General features: G+C 35.5%; 1 protein-coding gene across 1 annotated transcript in view; it reads left to right on the top strand.

Moving 5' to 3' along the window:
• Nucleotides 1-20,549, top strand: part of tspan15 (tetraspanin 15) — a 47,206-nt gene extending 26,657 nt beyond the window's left edge. Inside the window, exons 6-8 of the mRNA XM_007240835.4 lie at nucleotides 8,442-8,492; nucleotides 12,315-12,431; nucleotides 18,265-20,549. Of these exons, the coding sequence (XP_007240897.2) occupies nucleotides 8,442-8,492; nucleotides 12,315-12,431; nucleotides 18,265-18,426 (330 nt within the window). The 3' untranslated portion in view covers nucleotides 18,427-20,549. The remainder of the gene's footprint in view (nucleotides 1-8,441; nucleotides 8,493-12,314; nucleotides 12,432-18,264) is intronic.
• The last annotated feature ends 549 nt before the right edge of the window (nucleotides 20,550-21,098 follow it).

The raw sequence follows: 21,098 nt of genomic DNA, 5'->3' as shown, positions 1-21,098 counted from the left end.
ATTACTAATACTCTTTTTACTACTATTAGTACTCATACTACTACTATTGCTACTGCTCGTACTACTATAATCACTACCACTACTTTTACTACTATTTCTATTCGAACTACTACCATTACTACTCATACTACTACTATTACTACTACTACTTTTACTGCTATTCTAACAGTGTTTGTTCAGTCACACAGTTTATCCAGGAACTATTTTAAAATATCATTCCATGCTATAGAAACATTTCTTTTTTTTTTTTGTACTGAATCGACTTAATTAAATCATGAATCAAATCGTGATTCATGTACAGCCCTGTGTACCAGAGAGGGCCGTCCTTATTTGGCACCGCTTTAGAGAGGCAGGCATTGTTTCTTTTGGCCGCTTTTAGCTTTGAGTTAATGGACGAAGTGAAAATGCCTCACTCAGGAAATAGCTCTTGAATTAGATTTGATTGCATTCACACACGTCCTCAAGTTAACACAAGCTAATTGCTAATATGTGTATAAAAGGTTCTCCCTCAGCTAATGGCACAGCATGTTTGCAGCTTTGCTTAAAGGTGAACTAATGTATAAAGTGGATGATTACCTTAGATTAGCTGGGTTTTCTCCACACTGAGTTGTGAGACCAGCCTTGTAGGTTGATTTATTTATTTAATTAATTATTTATTTATTTAAAGAGCCTGAAAATGAATAAAGGGTTCCCTTTGAGAAAAAAAGAAAAAAATAATAATATATATATATTACTATTTTCCTCTTCCACAAATGTATGTTATCTACTAAGACATGTCTTGACTCATCAGCTACATTTGGGGGAGTAGTGAAAATTGTGTGAAGGGTTTTGATTAATTATTAAGACATTACCTTTTCTACCATATATGTCTGGCATGTATTTTTTATCTCTTGACTTTCTTTTGGTTTGCATTTCAATGGTTCATCCCATATGTTTACTTGCAATTGCAGTTTCCATTCTTTAGCTTCTGCTTTTATACTAAATGCATGCCAGTTATTAATAAGGCTTAATAAATGAACCATCTCAGCTGCTATTATGTTGCTAATGTAAGGTCCAAATATGATTTGACAGACTTCAAATGCTATATTATGGTCGTTGTTTTCTCTTAATTACATTTTTGGAAAACGGACATATGCATATTTTTCAATACTTTTTTTGTTTAGTGATAGCTAGTAAAGAAATCCTCTATTGGACACTTTTGTGCACATTAAAGCACAGTTTATGTTTATTTGCAGAATTTTTGTTTTAGTATTTTTCCTGTGTGTTATATTCAGTAAATAAACAGTAAATGTGTGTTAAATTGTGCATAACTGTGTTCTCTGGGGATTTGCTCGCTTATTTTCACTTGGCTAGAGATGCCCAAACATTGCATACAAATGTAGGGCTGTAAGTCTGAAGAGTACTATAAAACCAGCTCTTGATTTAATGCTGTCCACTTGAATCTGATGTCAACAAGACATGCATATTTGATCAGCTATAGAGCCGCCGTCAGATGACTTCATGGTGCGTCTCCTGCTGTGTAAACACTACCTCATCAGGTCCTGGGCAGGCTGGGTAGAATGCTGTTTCTGATGAATACAGGCAGTGTTATGCTTTTTTTAGTCTTTGATAACAAAGAGAAATAAAAGCGAAATCTTGGTGTTTTGCATAATACATTAAATCATTTTAAATGATCTGATATGTAGATATGTTTTGAATTATCACAGTATTTTGCTTTGCAATACTGTATTGATTTTCAAAAACACATAATCTATTTTAAATTATTAGTTTACCTGTAAAGACTGGTGTCAGACAGTGCTTTATTTAGCTTTGTGTGTAAGCCCTGCCCACTCTATTGGGGATAGTGTTGTACTCTGTCCTTAGATCCCACTGTTCTGATTGCTTAAAAAGATTTATTCTGATTCCATAAATCAGATTTTATAAATATGATAGTGTTTGGGAACACTTTACAATAAGAGTACATTCATTTACAGTACTTACGACAGCAATAAACTTTGTTAAATGGTTAAATAATGTGTCAATTCGTTATTAACTGACACTAGCTAAGACATTATTAAACATTATTGAATTTTACAGCTTAAGAATGTTGTAAATCCTTTTATCTGTCGTAAATACTGGTAATTAATGTACCCTTATTGTAAAGTGTTTCCTATTTTTTCATTTAAACAATCACCCAAACAAGAGTTAAAATACTCTTGTCTTGAAAGACTCTTAGGAGCACATGTTTTCACAATCTAAATCTACAACAAATCTACAACAAATGTATTTGGCCCCCATCATATAAACTTCTTTTTTTTTATCTCTCTCTACCTGTATACATTTTTGATGCAGTGTCTCATCAGTTTTTCAAAGGGGGAAAAGCTCGCCACAGGTCACTGAACCTACATCAGTCTAAAAGCAGTTCACTGACTCTGTTAGCTATTCTGGGTTTCACCAAAATCTACCTTGTGACACTTTAGAGCACAGGACATCGATTCAAATAGCACTGGGGGGGTTAAAAAAAATATTATGTTCTTATCCAATGCTTTGACTAACCTGGTTAAAGTGCTTTTTTATTTAGAAATATATATCTTTCCAAAAAAAACTAAATACTGAAAATGGGTTAATCTTCTGTATCCATTTATTAAGAATGGAGAGTTAAGCTTGCCTCGGTTTCAGATAAGCTCACAATCTTGCATATGAGGTCAAATGATTGTTTATTAGAAGACATCTTTAGAAATCTTTTAAATACATTTCAGAACTAGCATCAGAAGACTAAATTTAAGCAACAGAACAATACAAATCATTGTTTTATTTTTGTTATATTGGAGTGTCAGTCAAACTAACTGGAACATATAGTAATAAATAGATGGATTGACTGTGGACATTTAAAAGGCTGTATTGGTGTTTGAAAGTGACTTTGCTATTTAAAAATTAAACATCAATTGATTAGAACTGACTTTCTTTATTTGTGTGGTTGGCTTATTAAGTATCTCATTATTTAATGTAATTTTGTATTGTTTTGCCTATTTTACAGGTTGTAAAAATACTTTATTTGGTTTATTCAATTTTTTCAACACTAAGAAGAATATTTAAATTAGGAACCATTAGTGGATGTTTAAAGTCTGTTACTAAAATATTTATACACATGTTCAAAGGCAAAGATGGAAAATCCTTGTGGTCCACTATATTATAGGTTGGAGAGAGGTCTAGCTGATGTTATAATAATGAATGATGAGAGCCTGGCTGATGATGTTATATTAATGAGCTTCTCAGTAACTGTTATGAGTGTAGTTCCTGTAAAATGCACAGGTTTGAAAGCAGGGTGGTCGGGACTGGAATTATTATTATAGAGTGAATTCTGGACAAAGTATATACAGATCTGGAAAAAAATTAAGAGATCACTTCAGTTTCTGAATCAGTTTCTCTGATTTTGCTATTTATAGGTATATGTTTCAGTAAAATGATAACTATTGTTTTATTCTATAAACTACAGACAACATTCTTTTCAAATTCCAAATGAAAATATTGTCATTTAGAGCATTTATTTGCAGAAATTGAGAAATGGATAAAATAACAAAAAAATGCAGAGCTTTCAGACTTTAAATAATGCAAAGAAATCAGGCTCATATCAATATTTGCTGGAATAAGCCTGGTTTTTAATCACAGTTTTAATGCATCTTGGCATGTCCTCCTCCATCAGTTGTACACACTGATTTTGGATAACTTTATGCAGTTCAGCTTGATTATATTCCAGAGGTTTTCAATTTAATCGAATCAAAGAAACTCTTTATTTTTTCCAGCTCTGTAAATGAGGTGAAAGATGAGACATACTGGTCTCTAGTTAGCTGTGTCTGCGGACATTTCTGCTGGTCTTGCATGCAGATGGTACATTTCCCAATGACATGGTCTCTTTACGATAAAAGTGATCAAATAAAAAAGGTCCTGAGCGGTCCTCTTCAATAGTGTAGATAGTATGGAGCCAAGGGAACAGATGCCTGGATTATTGGATGTGACAAGCTGTGGAACATCTGTGGAAACAGCGGACAGCTGGCCAGAGATGCAGGAGGAAGGATACTGTTCCATGTTGTTTGATTCAGATGAGATTTCCAGTGTAAATGCAAAAATATTTGCTATCAAATTACATATGATTAGTGAAGAGATGTGTTGAACACGGCACAATTATTATTACTGGAGAGTAACTGACAGTTGAAATTTATTTTTCATGACATTATTACTATAACATGTTTGATATACAGTGGCTTGGACACCAAGATTTATGCATCCGCGGTCAGAATCTCTAAACTCCAAAAGTTAAGGATAAAAAGACAACCTTAGCAAACTAAAGAAAAGGAGAACTGTGTAAATATTTGGTCACACAAGATATTTCAGATCTCCTATAACTTTAATTAAGGTCTCATACCTTATATTAGCTCAATAGGGCTATGTATTGTTCATAATAATTATTAGAAAAAGGCAAGGGGTGATTTTAAAGCTTTATAAATACAATGACTTCACAAACTTTCTCCCAATCAGTGGCCATGGGCTCCTCTAAGCAGATGCCTAGAAAGAATTGTTGCTGCTCAAAAAGCAATATAAATTTTTAAGACTATATTCAACTTATAATGTAATTAAGAAATGCATATTAACAGGAACAGTGGGGGTTAAGATCATATCTGGAAGACCAAAGCAATCTTCTAAGGAAACTGTCTGTAGGACTCCTAGAAAGACAAATCGAATCCCCCACCAGCATTGAGCTGTGGAGATGTGGAAATGTGGTCGCTGGGATTATGCGGCTTCATTCTATATGAACAATTTGTGATGATTGTGGTTATCTTCCAACATTCTAACCTTAGTATCACTCATTGAATATTGAAGAAAAAAAAAAACGGAACTAGAAGACATTTGCAAAGTGGAATGAGTGGAAAATTCCCAAACAAGAATTGATAGGCACTTAGCATCCTACAAAATGAGTTTACAAACTGTGATACTTGTCAAAGGGCTGCTGCTAAGTACAGGCCATGCAGGGTGCCCAAACATTTGCTGCTGGCATTGTTTTCCTCTTTTGTTATTTTGAAATTGTACACAGTGAAAATGAAAAAGCAATCTTGATTCATCTTTAACTTTGTTCCACTTAGCTATTCACAGAAACAGGCTTGCCCAAACCTTTGCATGCCACTGTGTTGTGCATGCTTTACTTACAGAACATATGCGGCGTACTTGTCAGCAGGTGTGAAATCAGTGCAACTGTATTTACACAGATTACATAAACCATGCATCATTATTTAAATGAATGCACACGTGTGCCACCTGGCTCAGTGGGAAACAGGTTCTTTTATTAGAAGATTTGCGTTGCGATCTTGGAATTGTGGACTCCCTGAGTCTCTCCAGAAATTGAGGAACAAAAGAAGCGTGTCTCCAGCTGCTCCTGGAAGTTTCCTTTTATCACTGAACTGCAGGAATTCCAGCTTCTTTCAAACTGTGCTGATATGAAGGCAGAGGGTGAGCTCTGTAATCCACGTTTGGAGATATGCAGGAGGTTTAACCAGCATGTCTTTTCTTGTGATCTTCTGATCTGCTTGTTATCGAGAATGCAAAAAAAAATGCTTCATTATAAACACCAGTCCTCATTTTACATTTGTAACACCTGCAATGTATGATTAACACCTGTCTATTAAATGCTTGATATGTCCTATGAGACTCCGACACTCGACTCTAATTATAAAATGTAGGGGTAATTGCTTCACGTAGAATTCTAATAATGTGGAATAAAAGTTAATTATAATAATGTTTGGAAGGTTAATCTAGCTTGGCAGAATAAAAATCATTAGACTGGTCCTTTATCCTGGTTCTGGAGAAACATCGCTCTGAAAGTTGTCGGGTTTTCCTGCTCTAATTCTGCCTTTACACTAAATCCAATCAAATGTTTAAGTCATAATTTTCATGTAGCACTTTTTATAACTGATGTTGCAAAGCAGCAAAGTAGTTTTACAGAAATAAAGTAGCCTGATAGAGAATCAAACAAAACCTAAAAATCCCAGTAAGCTGCAGTGGGAAGGAAAAGACCCACAGGCCCTCTTCCTCTGGTCAGACTAAATGTAAATTATTGGTAGAGAGGGACAGGGACAGTTTTGGGGGAAAATGAAATGAAACATGTAAGATAGCAATGGATAGTTCACTATTTAGCTTGCTAGAATAGCCAGCATGTTAATCAGTAGTGTGATACACACCCACATGCTAAAAAAGTTGTTATTTGTTCCATAAGATGTTATTTCTTCCATATTATTTATCACCCATAGGTGCTGTATCCAAGGTCCATATGTTGTGGCAGTGGTTATGAAGCAGTTCACAGTCTCTACCCTTAAATGCTGCTGCAAATAAACCCTGAAGGAGATCTGTCTCCTGTTGTCAGAAATTTCGGGGACAGCTCCCAACAGTGATACCAAAGACTCTTTAGGAACAGGATCATCAAAAACAGACTGAAGTGCATCATATCTATCTTCCCAATACTTCTTCAGTTTTACACAAGACCAAAATATATAAAAAAAAGTTTGAGTCTGTTTCTTTTGAGTCACATTCCCTCCAGCAATTACGATAGATGAAGATGAGTCAGTCCTTAATTAATATGTGGTGTTGTTAAATATCTAGCAATTAGCTTCCATTTGAATTCTCTTCAGTTATTAGAGCAAGCTGTTAAATGACATATGACAGAACAAATATCTTTCCAGTTTTCTATTAAGATCTCAGTCTGTAGTTCAGCTTCCCACTTACCCTCAATATACAGGGAATTATGTGGCCCCATTGATTTAAGAATTTGGTAGAATTGAGGCTGGTAGTTTTATTATATGGTCAAGATTTTTAGTAAGGAAGTGCTTAGTTTTTAAAGCTCCACTAGGTAGGATTGGGATTTTGTGCTCGTGGGCTCCCCCTACAGTTGTAGAGTGTAATAAATGTTTCAGGTGGATTCGTTTCTCTTTCTCGTTTTCTGGCTTTCACAGACATATTCGGTCTCTTTCCAGCTTCTGCCAGAGTGTCTGTGTGTTAGTTTGTAAAGAATGAACCAGTAGTCCTTGTAGAACTGTTAGAACTAAAGGTCGGAAAGCAGGCTGCAGTTCTCGCAAGCGTTGGTCGTGGCCGCCTCGGGAAAACTTACAGAATCTGGTTTGAGCTCAGAGGAGCCCGGCACAGACACGAGAGGACCGATATTCCTCCTATTACACCCATTGCAGCACTGCAGTGAGTTTCAAGCTGTAATTTTACAAAAATCAAGGAAATCCTACCTAGTGCTACCTAGTGCTGCTTTAAAGCATTTGTTTTAGGTAGTTCAAATGGAGCAGTATGTAGTTAGGGATTTAATCTCTTTCTTGGGATGTTTTCTTTCTTGTTCATGATGTGTTGCTGTCTGTATTTATTATTTACTACTGCAGCATACAGAGCTATCATGCTCATGAAAATATATTTAAAAAAAATTGGTCTCATCTGACCAAAGCACCTTGTTCCACATGTTAACTGTGTCCCTAACATGGCTTGTGGCAAACTGCAAACGGGACTTTTTGTGGTTTTCTTTTAGCAATGGCTTTCTTTTTGCCACTCTTCCATAAAGACCACATTTGTGCAGTGCACAACTAATAGTTGTTCTGTGGACAGATTTCCCTCACCTGAGCTGTGGATCTCTGCATTTCATCCAGAGTCATCATGGGCCTCTTGGCTGCATATCTGATCAGTGCTCTCCTTGTTCTGCCTGTAAGTTTAGGTGGACGGCCTTGTCTTGGTAGGTTTACAGTTGTGCCATTCTCTTTCAGTTTCCGGATAATGGATTGAACAGTGCTTTGTGAGATGTTCAAAGCTTGGGTAATCTTTTTCATAGCCTAAGCTTCCTTTAAACTTCTCCACAACCTAATTCCTGACCTGCCTGGTATGTTCTTTGGACTTCACAGGTGAACTATTTTTATTCATTAGCAGTCATCAGACAATTTCTAAATGCAATTGGTTGCACTCAGAGGAAAGGGGGCTGAATACTTTTGCTTTTGTTGGTTTTTCACATTAATTTCCAATGAAATATATTTATGTTTGTGGTTGTAATGTGACGAAATATGGACAAAATTAAGGGGTATGCATACTTTTGACACTGTATCTCTATAAAAAGCACATGTGGATACATCGTGACATATCAAAGATCATTTGAGGAGGGCCTTCAATTAGTACATTAGTTGCAACAGATTAGGTGTTGGGAACTGGTGAAACATTACCACTCTAGACGCGAGAGACCATCTTTGTCTGGTATGAGAGTGCATCAAAGAGATCTGCACACTAAAAAACAGAGCTTCCACTATTAGTACCGTGCATGACAACTGAAACATATGCCATTGTTAGGTTAACATTCTGCATTGCACTACCACACACCCACCGCTTGTTTGTGGCTACTGTATTGACACTAATGATTTTCCTCAACTGTCTTTCAGCCAAATGAGGTTGTGAATACACTCTGCGGATACAAAGCGCTTGAGAAAGAGGTGAGTTTGCTGGAATGAGCCTCAAAATAAGCCTCTAACAGAGAGCCTCCTTCTTCCTTCCTTACCTTTTTCTTGATTTAACTGTCTGCACAGACACTCTCTCTCTCTGTGTCTGATTGATCATTCCTTGTTTATTTGAACTTTGAACTTTGAGAAATTGCCCAATCAGAAATATTTGTGAAGAGCACCACAGCCACGCCAGGATGTACTCTGATCTAAATCATGTGCTAAATTCAAGTAAGGCTATCTGTGGTTGTAGTGCCAGCAAGAGGCAGCCTGGTAAAAAAAAAAAAAAAACTTTTTTTTTTTTTTTGAGTTCACATATGTAGCATTTTAAGTGGCTTAGAAAAGCTGGCACTGATACAAACATACTTATCAAGTGCTGGCAGCTGTTACGAAGTGGGAGGTTATATATGCACTGAGGGACGCAGTCTGAGAAATGGTGCACCAATATGGAATTACTGAAAATATCAGGCTTATAAAATCATTTTGTTATTTCCTAGTAATTGCTTTCTGACAAATGTGTGTACATTGCTGTGTGTACAATTTATTTTTTTTTTTTTACAGTTTTGTTGTACTCGTTCATTTCAGAGATTTAAACCAGGCATAAAATAAAACAAAGACTGTAAGTATGGCTTACAGTTTTTTTAAAAATATCTTAATTAGGCCTGGGCAATTGTTTAATCACAATAAAAACTACCGGTAAATACTTTTAAAACGCCTCTATTTTTTAATTGTCCAATAGCAGTGTTATAACAACCAGACATGCTGCTTTTTGATTTTGTTATTTTATAAATAACTTTATTACTGCTTTTCACATGTCAGACCTCTAATTCACTAATCCCTAAACTGCTGAAACTGAGACTCCAGTGTTAAGCTGAGCTAAATGCAGTGTTGCCATGTGGGTCAGCCAGACCTCTTTCATTACTAGTTTTCTCCAATTTCTAAGAGTCTTTTGAAGGTCCTGTAACTTCATCTGTAACGTGTCTAATGTCTCTTTTTGCATCAATTTCCAAAGCTATATATATATATATTAGAGGCCGACCGATCGATCGGCCAGCCGATTTAATCGGCCGATTTTTGTTATTTTTTTATCAATCGGCATCGGCCGATTTTCTTATTTGGCCGCGCCGATTTTAATCCGGCACATCTGCGGGCAGCTACTTGGAACGCAGAGCAAGGTTTCAAGAGTGAGCAAGACTTTCAACGGGTAAGGCATCCATTTTTACAATCCAGTGTCCCAAAGTCTATATTTTCTCTCATGATTAGTAATCTGTGATGTTGCTTCATTTACTGAAAAAGAATAGAATTTCAACTGCATGTTGTAGCATTTCTCTCCAAACGAAACTATGCTTAGCGTTGATGGCAGGAGTGCATTTGGAATGCGCCCTGACTATGCAAGGCAAGCCCTATCTATAAGCTCTAGTATAAAATAACTGACGTCTCTTCTTCAGAAACGAAAATTTCAGAAAAATAACAAAAAATAACAAACGAAAATAAACCCAAAATGTTGACAAAAATATAATCTAACGAATTTCAAAAAAATAAAACGAAATTCTCCACACAACCAAAGAAAATTACTAAAACTTGTAATACTGAAAAAAGCGGAAAAACGCGTCTAACGGACCACGAGTGCCGCGCGCTCGGCACAACAACTCCCGCTGTACAACTCCGCTGTACAACAGCGCTTATAAATAAATTAAACACAAAAATGAGGGTATTCTATCAGTAATTTCAGTTCGTTTTAGTTAGTTTTATAAACACAAAATACAGTTCGAGATAGTTATGTTTTTCCTTTTAATTACCGTTTTTATTAGATTCAGTTAACACAAATGTTTTTCACTTTCAATTTTCGCTATTTCGTTCGCTTTAGTGAACAATAATAATTGGTTACTTAGCAACGTTGTAATTATCACACCAGAGCTTTATATAAAATAAAAATAGGAGCCTGATTTCGGGTCGGTCCTCAGGTCAGGTGGGATTCGGGCAGAGAATCTAAGCTCTAAAATAGAAAGCAGCAGCACCACAAAAACCGGAGCAGCTAAAAAGAGCTTAACGTCCTTAATTCGGAACTTGGGTTGTCCACGGCAATCACTGAATTGATTAGAGCACGCAAATCGTCACAATTGTGCCTCACTTCACCACGCCAAACCACGTAAACCTACAGGCACAGCGGCCAGAAGCTCAAGTTCACCGGACAGAGGAGGGGTTAACCAGGGCAAAGCGAAATAAAAAAAAAAAGTTCATAGAGCTGCTAAAGTAACGTGCAGTAACGGGGTGTCGGAAATGGTAACGGCGTTATAGTTACAGTCATAGTAATTAGTTAGATTACTCGTTACTGAAAAAAAGTAACGGCGTTAGTAACGCCGTTAGTTTTAACGCCGTTACTCCCAACACTGTATATAAATAAGCTTTATTGTAAACGAATTAATAAAACAAATAGTTTCTAAAATAATGGAGTTAAAATAAAACATCTCTTTTTCCTTCACTACAAACAGACATTAAATCATGCCGCCTCCTGCTGTTCTGCTGTAAAACTCACCCGTTTAAAGCGGTTTGCGCTGTTAGATATTAAATGAAACGATGAGCAGAATTTTCTGTTTTGTCGGGTTCTACTTTAGAACCCCCTCCAGACTTTTCTGATAAAAGCTCATTTTATCCTGAACCTATAAAGTCCGCGCTCTTCAGCTTTCTCAACTCATTTTCCGCTCACGCACCGAACCTCCAGTACAGCTGATGAGACGCGTTTCTCTGGCTAAGGAGCTCATTTGAAGAAGAAAAAAAAACAGATAAAGCTATATTTAAATTACAGCACCTGTCTGTTTTTGCATTATTTATAATTTTATTCTTAATTTAAACGTCACCCATTTTTGTAAAATAATAGCTGCAGCCCTAATGTGAACATTTTATAACATTGTCCTCCCATGTCCATTCGTTTTCAACTGCATGGAGTTGAAGAAGAAATGAGCTTTGCCGTTTTGGAGTAACTATCTAAAGTTGTCACATTATGGAAGTCTTCTTGCACTCTGTTAAACATATTAAAATGAATAATTAATAGACTAACAGACTGCAACAAGTCATACATTTGTTAATTAGTAGGCCCCTACAGTAAATTTTATATAATAGCCAACATAATATTTCTACTATAAACATGAATATATAGTGTATATAGAACATGTTATATAATGAATAAAATAAAATGTTATGGATAATACAATCTAAATAAAATTAATATTTTTTTATTAACATATAGTGATATAGTAACATTAAAGTCACTATAAAATGCTAACCTTATTTTCAATAAATTGTGTGAAGTTTACAACTGTTGTGCCTCCTCTTACTAGTATGATTTTAAGCATGCCAAATAAATATAATACGATAGCATATCGGCCCTAAAAATCGGCAGGTCACATCGGCCATCGGCTGACTCTGACCACTAATGATCGGTATCGGCATCGGCCTTAGAAAAACCCATATCGGTCGGTCTCTAATATATATATTATATATATATATATATATATATATATATATATATATATATATATATATATATATATATATAATGAAGATGATTTCATATTTAAACCCTTACACATCATTTCTCAGGATACATTATTTAGCATCAGCATCTGTTATTAACTAACCTTCTTGCAAAATGAATTGTGGTCATATTGTCCTACCCTTATTTCAATTATTGAATAGAAAACACTGTTTAGCATTAGTATAAGACCTGCATGATAAAAAAGTAAATAGTTGCTTAAACAGTCATCTGACCATTAGAGTACTGAATGTTTGTTTCTGTGCTTTTCCAATCCCGTTCAGAGACTCGAACTCGTAAACACAATCAATGTTCGCGGTTGCACTGATGCCGTCTTCATCTGGTTCATGGATAACTACAAAATCATGGCTGGGCTGCTTTTAGGCATCATACTTCCTCAGGTAAGACTTTAAACTTCATTCTAAACAGTAATCAAGAACTATGAGTAATCAGTGGAACAGTACTGCTCGAAATAATTCCTATAATAGATGTTTATTGAAGCCTGTCGATTTTACCATATGTCTGTAATATGTAATAGATGTTTGGGATTAGCTGGAGAGAAGGTGGGGTAATAATTATTCAACATCCTTAATAATGAGATAAAAAAGATTTCCCTTAGCAGTAGAGACAGTAGGATAAACTCTGTTAGAAGAAGGCTAAGGCAGGGCTCCTATACAATATGTTTATAACATTTCAAATTAAGTTTTAAAACTGATTATAAGTAATTTAAACAATGTATGGCCCTAAATGGGAAATCATCATTCAGTATGCCGTGTAGTTCAAGGCTGAACTTACTCCAGTATGCAAAACTGTTTCTATAAGTCTAAATGATTGTGGACACCCTTTCTAAAGAATTACTTTAGCCTAAAGCTCTCTCTCACACACCCACACACATGGAGCTTGCCTAGACCCTGAAGAGAAGTGCTGTGAAAGATAACCAAATAATCAGGTGCTGGTGTCCCAAATGTGTCACATCTCCACATCTCCATAGTCCCCTGAAACTACTGCAAAGCCTTGGTTCAGTTTAAATACCCCATTTGTTGTCCATGTTTGCAGTTCTCTTGTTGTTGGTACCTCTTTGTGAATAAAGTTGTTATTCAGTGCATAATCACTTTATTATGCAGTTGAATGCAGTGCAGCATAGCCGGGTGTGAATAGCTGTGAATATTTATGTAGAAACTATTCTCAAATGATTGGCATGAATTATTTGTAATAATTTACGCATAACAATATAACCCAGATTTGTAATTGCAAGAGAAATAGTGTTCCTGTTGTGTTTCTTATTTGGTGTATTTGTGTCTATGGGTGTAATCAGGCAGTGTTGAAGCTCCAGTAGATCGATGCTCTGCTCGGTTTCTTTGATTAATTACTTCACTGTTATGAAAGTAGAGTGTCCACAGCTTTCACCAGTGACAGTGTTCCTGTGTATCTGGAAAAGGTCTTATGAGGTCTTAAAACAAATTGTAAGGCCCTAAAAGTATAATCTATAGTACTTTGAGCCTTAATTTAACTCACGTCATTCCATATGTTATGGGACAAGAAGTAATATCATGTCCCATAAAGTCAGAGGGCCCTATTTTAGCATTTGTTAGGTGAGCCGTCAACTGCAGATGTGGTTATTGCTATTGTGACGATGGGAAAAGTATGCCTTGCATGGCTCTAAATGCGCAAAAAGCATGTACTTATTCTCTTATTATTATTAATTATGGGTGTGTTTTGGGTATAGCATGCAAAAAAACAATCAGCTTTGAGAACCAGATGTGCTCTGACTTTGACGCATTGGTGTTTCAGGGGTACAGCTACCTGGATATGTCCAACACTTCTTAGCCGAGGACACTGATCTGCTCGTTCACGCTAGTTTCTTTCACTTTATTGTTGATATTAAAGTTTGCATAGCTGCCAACTGACATACACTGCTGTGTGTCCATGTCTGTGTAAAAAGTAGGGGGAGGGCTACCTGCGTTGGGGATGCGCCTGTTGACAATTCACTGCCAAGATAGCAATGGACGTCTGACTGTTGATGTCTGTCTAGGTTATATTCAGTCAGTGGCGCACCTGTATTGCCAAGATAGCAGCAAGACAGAAATTTATCTGAAGAACCTAAACAAACCTCATTTCCTGACCACCACGCCCATCAGAGTAGATATAGATATAAAGTCTCTTGTCTGCCTGTCTGAAAAATTAAACCCAAAAATCACCAGACACGATAATAACCCCCCTCCCACTGCTTGTGTTATTGTCTTCTATGTATATGCAGTACACACGTGACACAATGGCCTTAGAGGTTATACTTTAACAGGATCAATTTACATATGCCTGTCCCATAACATTTGGCATGTCAATGTATTTAATGCATTTACACCATACATCGTATTTTTTAAATATTTTATGTGTTCTTGACCCTAAATAAGCCACACACTTATATAAAGTCAGTATTAATTTATATTACTTAAATGAAACAGTGTTAGTGAACTTGGCCAGTACTTGCAGCCCTGTGGTCACTTCTGCAGATGTGTGTCAGCAAATCTGCAGTTCCTGTCTGCAAACAAAAGCGAGCTGTATCTGCCACATGACTGTATTGTTTAAGCTCTGTCAGCACAGCAGTACTGTATCTGACCTTGAGGTTATCTGACTGGAGACATGGTTTCATTTAGGATGTGCCGTCAGTGTAGCTTATTCTGCTTTGAAGGAGAGATCTTTTATTTCAGGACAAAGAGATTTAACAAAAAATGAGAAGTTTACTTTAATCTGAGAAGGAATATGTAAGTCTGTGTTAGTAGTAAAGCAGTATATTTGTGAGGCTTTTTTATATTCTTATCATTTGATTATATATTGTTACTATTTATAAATTTTTTCTGCTTTTCAAATTTTAGCAGATTTCATGATAAATGGACCAGTAAAATGCTGTAAAATTACCTGAAATAAACTCTTTTTACGTAGACTTCCATAGAACTGAATATTATCAGAAAAATTGTTTCAACCAAAAGGAATCAAACTGAAAGGAATGAAACTTGTTAAGTAGTCATGCTAGAGTCTTGTGGAGGGACTCATAGTGGCAGCATATCATCATTACACTTTGACAGCCTAATGCTATGTTAAATACGTCCTGTAACTAGTGGTCCTACCTTTAATGAATGCACACTATGGAGCAATTTTCCAGCAGGAGGTTTTGTCCACCTACAGCTGCTGTGGTCTCGAGAGCTTGCCTTGAAGACACAGATACTATTCCATGGCTAGCCACATAACTAGTCCTATCCCTGATTAAAAATAGTGTTAGAATCTGACACTTCTTTCTTGGTGCAACAATTTTTGCAATAATTTCTTTGACAATTAGTGTATATTTTTTGCTGTAGGACAAAAACCTTGTATCTCGTCGCAGTCCAATTAATAATACTTATCTCCAAAACAGCAACTTTACAGGAGAGAGTAAAAACCTTGTGAGCTTTCAATGGAAGTCAATGTAAAACGAGTTCTTTTCAGGTCATTTTGAAGAGTTTCGATTGGTCTGTTCATCAAGAAATCTTGGCACAGTGTAAGGGATAGTTTGTCTGTTCCAATTATTTAGTAAACTAAAAATTGACAAAAATTGAGATAAGTGTTTTTTACAGGACAGCGACGATATGCATGTTTTTGAGTTTTTGGCTATTTGATCCGGGGAGTTGTTTCTTATACTGACTCAAAGTTTAATGATGAATGGGCCAATATGATTCATTTCTGTATTCTGTAAATTCTCTGAATTTTAGATTTGCAGTGTTTTTTGTGTGGCAGCGATAATCTATATTGCAGTCACAACAGTAGTCTATACCAGATGATATTGTTTGCCTTGTAAACCCATCAACCCATCAGCACTGTCATATCAAAAACACTTACAATTTACTGCAATTTATGTTCTATGAACATGTCATGATAAAAGCCTCCCGTTTAAATGGTCCATTTGATGCTCTCAGAGTTCGACAGCGTGTTAAATGTTGTTGGATCCAAAAATAAAGGGCATTTCATGTTAAAGACGCTGCACACAACATTACAGAACCCCTGTTACCCCTATGATGCATTGCCAAGTTTGCCTAGAAAGGTGAATGTGGCACCCAGCCTCTGATTAGGATCCACAATGAACCAATCAGTATTCAGTTTTAAAACACAGATCACGCCATCTCTACTTAACAGTCAGTAGCTGTCCGTTTCTGAAAGTACAAACTCATTAAGGACACCCTGGTTTAGCAAAAGCAGGAATGAAATCGTGTCGGAACGTAAGAGGAATAACAACCTGTGGTTTTGAAACTCCGCCCCTAGATCAGCTTAAATGAAAAAGGCTGAAAAATAAAAGGGACACTCCTGAGCATTTAGGAAATGGAGGGAAAGGAGGCGGTACTACAAGGCAAAAAGCAAACAGAGTGAGTAGTATTGCTTTGAATCTGTCAGAGAGATCAAATGATAAAAGCCTTCCATGAAATCAGCGCTTCAGAAAAGCTTTTCTGTCATGCAGCTGTGTGTTGTGTATCATTTCCATTCTAAAAGTAGCCATAATGAGAAGCTGCACAGCACTGAACATCCACACAGATGTGTTTTATCAAATGCTTTATAGATTATAGACTTCAGTGACGCTATGGATATTGTACTTCTCATTTTTCATTATCCTTAATGTTGTTTCATAATAGAGCTTTCTGTATTGTAAAAAAAATCTAACATTATTATTATTTTTTTTAAATATCAGTCTTTAGGGATAGGCTACAGAGAGGATGGATAGTGATAAGTACTGTTTTTATGAAGGAAACAGACATAAACACGCATAAAACCAAATCATTATAATCAATAACTGGCTGTAAACATTTGTCAGCTTAATGCAATTTCCTGCCGGGCAGGTGTGAGCCGTTTAATGCACAATGAATTGTTAACCTTGTAACCTTTTAAATAAAGATTTTGTAACCTGATAGTGTTGACAAATAGTGCAAATAATCTGTTCATGATGGTGGACCTTAATAAATTTATATATATTTCTGTATATTTATATATATTTTCAATAAAATCTTTGAAATTAAAATTCTTTTTTTATCACCAAACAAAAGCAGGGTCCAGCATGACTACACAATATAAGATATTCATGTGTCCTCCTAAGGTTGGACTAAGAAGAGCTTTAGGCAGGTTTATACGCAGCACAGAAGACCTAACGTTCCTTGATCCACAGTGTCGTGTGTACTGAAAATATTCTATAGAAGGCTACAGCGGAAGGCACAGTGGGTGGTAATGATTGTGACCGGTGGTCTCTGGCTAGAACAGTCCGTGCAAGCAGATGAGCACCTCTAGCATAAATCACATTCACATTCAGTGCAGGAGGCACCGCACACATATCCCACAGGTCAATGCACCCTTCTCTATTTTTCCTTTTTAATGGGACATGGCAAAAGTCATGGGATGCAGCATGGGATATTAGTTCCTGTCCCTTTATGTGTGGTGTGTCACTGTAAAGTATAACATTTCAGCAGTAAAAGGGCTTGAGTAGCAGGTCAGTGTAAAATTGTAAATGATGATATACTGTAACATACAGCTCAGGAAAAAAATAAGAGACCACTTAAGAATGATGGGTTTCTTTGATTTTACCAAATTGAAAACTTCTGGAATATAATCAAGAGGAAGATGGATGATCACAAGCCATCAAACCAAGCTGAACTGCTTAAATTTTTGCACCAGGAGTGTAAAGCATAAAGTTATCCAAAAGCAGTGCATAAGACTGTTGGAGGAGAACATGCAAAGATGCATGAAACTGATTAAAAAACAGGGTTATTCCACCAAATATAATTTTTCTATACTCTTGAAACTTTATGAATATGAACTTGTTTTTTGTTTTTTTTTGCATTATTTGAGGTCTGAAAGCTCTGCATCGTTTTTATTATTTCAGCAATTATTTTGCAAATAAATGCTTTAAAGACAATGTCTTTATTTGGAATTTGGGAGATATGTTGTCTGTAGTTTATAGAATAAAACAACAATGTTCATTTTACTCAAACATATACCTATAAATAGCAAAATCAGAGAAACTGATTCAGAAAATGAAGTGGTCTCCTAATTTTTTCCAGAGCTGTATATAATGACATTTATCATACAAGATCTTTAAAAAAATCTAACTTATTCTAAATAATAATTTATTCCTTCTGATAGCATTGGAATAAGTCTAATGAATCAGTAGATTTATAGAGGAGAATATGGAGTAACAATCTTCCTCACCTTTTCCTTTTCTAGTTTTTCGGGGTTTTTGTGACCTGGCTCTACATCACTCGTGTGGAGGATGTCATCGCTGAGTGTGCAACCTACCAGGACAGCCTGCTTGACAGTGGACGTAATCCAAAGAAACAGGGCAGGGTGGCAAAGTGCTGCATTTGTATGCCATTGATTTATGAATAGGCCCTGACCTCAGTGACCGTAAGCACTGGACCAAAGAACTCCTGCTCATAACACAGGGTAATATCCATTTTAGAATAATGCTTTTATATATGCAGTTTCAACTTACAAACATGTTTATAGATTTGTATTTCTGATATGTTTTTGACAATCCTCAGGGTCCTTTAGGCCACCCTTAACAGTTTACAGTGGGTGAAGTCAGGAGTTAAATACCTTAAAATATAAAGCCTTTGCATTGCAGTGCACTGAAGTTTCTTTTTTATGAATGTAAGGGTAGACCAGGGATGGCTGTAATACTTATAAATTCATATAAATCAAAAACATTTACACTGGAATATCCAATAGCCAATGCAAAGCCATATACAAATAAAGCTTTTTCAAAAGCTGTTTTGTAAGAAAATACTACATTGTGTTGATAAAATAAAATAGAATTTTATGATAAAATGTGGAATTTTTTATCTCATTTTCTTTTTCTTTACTTTGTTATTCTTTTACAGCGGTTATGTACAATGCTGTTTTTAATCTTGCAGTTTTTCACTCAGGTCAGAACTGTTTGTTTGATTGCTCCTCTGGCCACTTACAATATGCACTGTTCATTTTGATTGTAGAGGTTTTGGGGTTAACACAATTTTTAGGGTTTTGCATTTTCAGTATATATCCAGTGGTGCATTTATATATGGTGTTGAGTGTGTGTGTTTTTTTTTTGTTTGTTTGTTTTCTTTTTGTGGTGTGTATTATATTACATTTCCTTCAGTTTTACAAAGGAATAGATATTTAAAATTGTAGCTCAGGGCTTCTATTTTCTGGCTGAATCAGCTGCTTTGGCTTCTAAAGCTCTTATTCTCCCCAATTCACTGCATGAAACACGCCGCATCCAGGTTTAAAGCTCAGCTTTAGGCAGTATTGCTTTAGCTTATCAACAGTTACTGAGAATGCTTATCCTAAATATGCACTGTTTTCCGTGGCTATCATTATTCTTTTGTTTATTCTTATATTAAATTAGTGAGTTTAGAGGTTGGTGAGTTATGGTGTACTGATGTACTGTAGGTATAGGTAGGTAAAGGCACAAGACTCCAGGCCAAGTTTTGAAGATCAGTACATCAGTGCCAATATCTCATGTTATAAAATAAGCCTCAAATGTATCATTGCAGTACCACATTTGAGTTATGGATATTTTTTTGTTATATGTATTGTTTGTTTGTTTGTTTATTCCCATTTTAGCAAGGTAAATTAACTTTATTCTATTAGGCACCTCAGTGCTAAATCATCATCATTATCATCATAACCAGGCTTTTGGCAACAGAAAAACAGAAGTAAACCAAAAAAAACACTTTTCTCAGGGTGTTAAAATTGTTTTCAAATCCAAAACCACTTGAACAGATTTTGCATCATACTTATAAACCATCTCTCTCTCTCTCTCTCTCTCTCTCTCTCTCTCTCTCTCTCTCTCTCTCTCTAGATAGATAGATAGATAGATAGATAGATAGATAGATAGATAGATAGATAGATAGATAGATAGATAGATAGAGAATTTATAAATGGTTTATAAAATGCATTTATTGATTATTAAATAGGTAATAAATGTTTTAAAATCATTATTAATAAGTAGTTAAACACAACTATTATCAATACATGTTACAATCTTGAGGATGGTTATAATTGGACAGGTTCAGCCTATAAGATTGAAGACATTTTTTTTTCTCTTGTTTTTTAATAGTGAATGTTTGGCTGGATTTGTTAGATATGCATTGCAAAACCAAAAGATTAGCTAATATTAAAGTCATACTTTAACAGATTCTTTATTTGCTTTTCATTTCTTTATTAGTCTTGAAAACTTGAACCTGGTTTAAGAGAAATATGGACAAAACCTAAAAACAAGGTCATATGTTTCTCTATGGCAGTGTCCATGCTTCATCAGATGTCCTATAATATAAAACATTATGTCTGAACAGATTCCAGACCTGCTCATTTATTTTCTTGTCTTTGATTATCTGTATACTGTGTATGAAATGTTGGACAGGAACACTAAAACCTTATATGGAAGTTATAAATGTGATACAGTGTAATTAAGCAACGATCATTTATCTTTTACAAAATATATTTAAATATAAGTTTATGAATACTTGCTATTTATATTTATATGTTTGAGTAAAATTAACATTGTTGTTTTATTCTATAAACTCGAACAACATTTCTTCCAAATTCCAAATAAAGATATTGTCAATTAGAGCAAAATATTTTGCAGAAAATGAGAAATGGCTGAAATAACAAAAGGGATGCAGAGCTTTCAGATCTCAAATAATGCAAAGAAAACAAGTTCATATTCATAAAGAGTTCAGAAACCAATATTTTAATCACAGTTTTCATGCATCTTGGCATGTTCTACTCCACCAGTCTTACACACTGATTTTGGATAACTTTATGCCGCTCCTGATGCAAAAATTCAAGCAGTTCAGTTTGGTTTGATGGCTTGTGATCATCCATCTTACTCTTGATTATATTCCAGAGGTTTATAATTTGGTAAAATCAATGAAACTCTTATTTTTTATGTAGTGTCTTATTTTTTTCCAGAGCTGTACATACATATGTATATGTAAATGGTGTTTTTTTTTTGGAGGATTCTGATTACGTGCCCTGGATTTGTATTCACATTTAATCTGTGATATGTATAAACA

This window comes from Astyanax mexicanus, chromosome 7, assembly GCF_023375975.1.
Source record: "Astyanax mexicanus isolate ESR-SI-001 chromosome 7, AstMex3_surface, whole genome shotgun sequence".
NCBI classification, from domain to species: Eukaryota; Metazoa; Chordata; class Actinopteri; order Characiformes; family Acestrorhamphidae; genus Astyanax; species Astyanax mexicanus.
The sequence above is the reverse complement of the archived record's forward strand: the minus strand, read 5'-3'. Positions and strand labels throughout refer to the sequence as shown.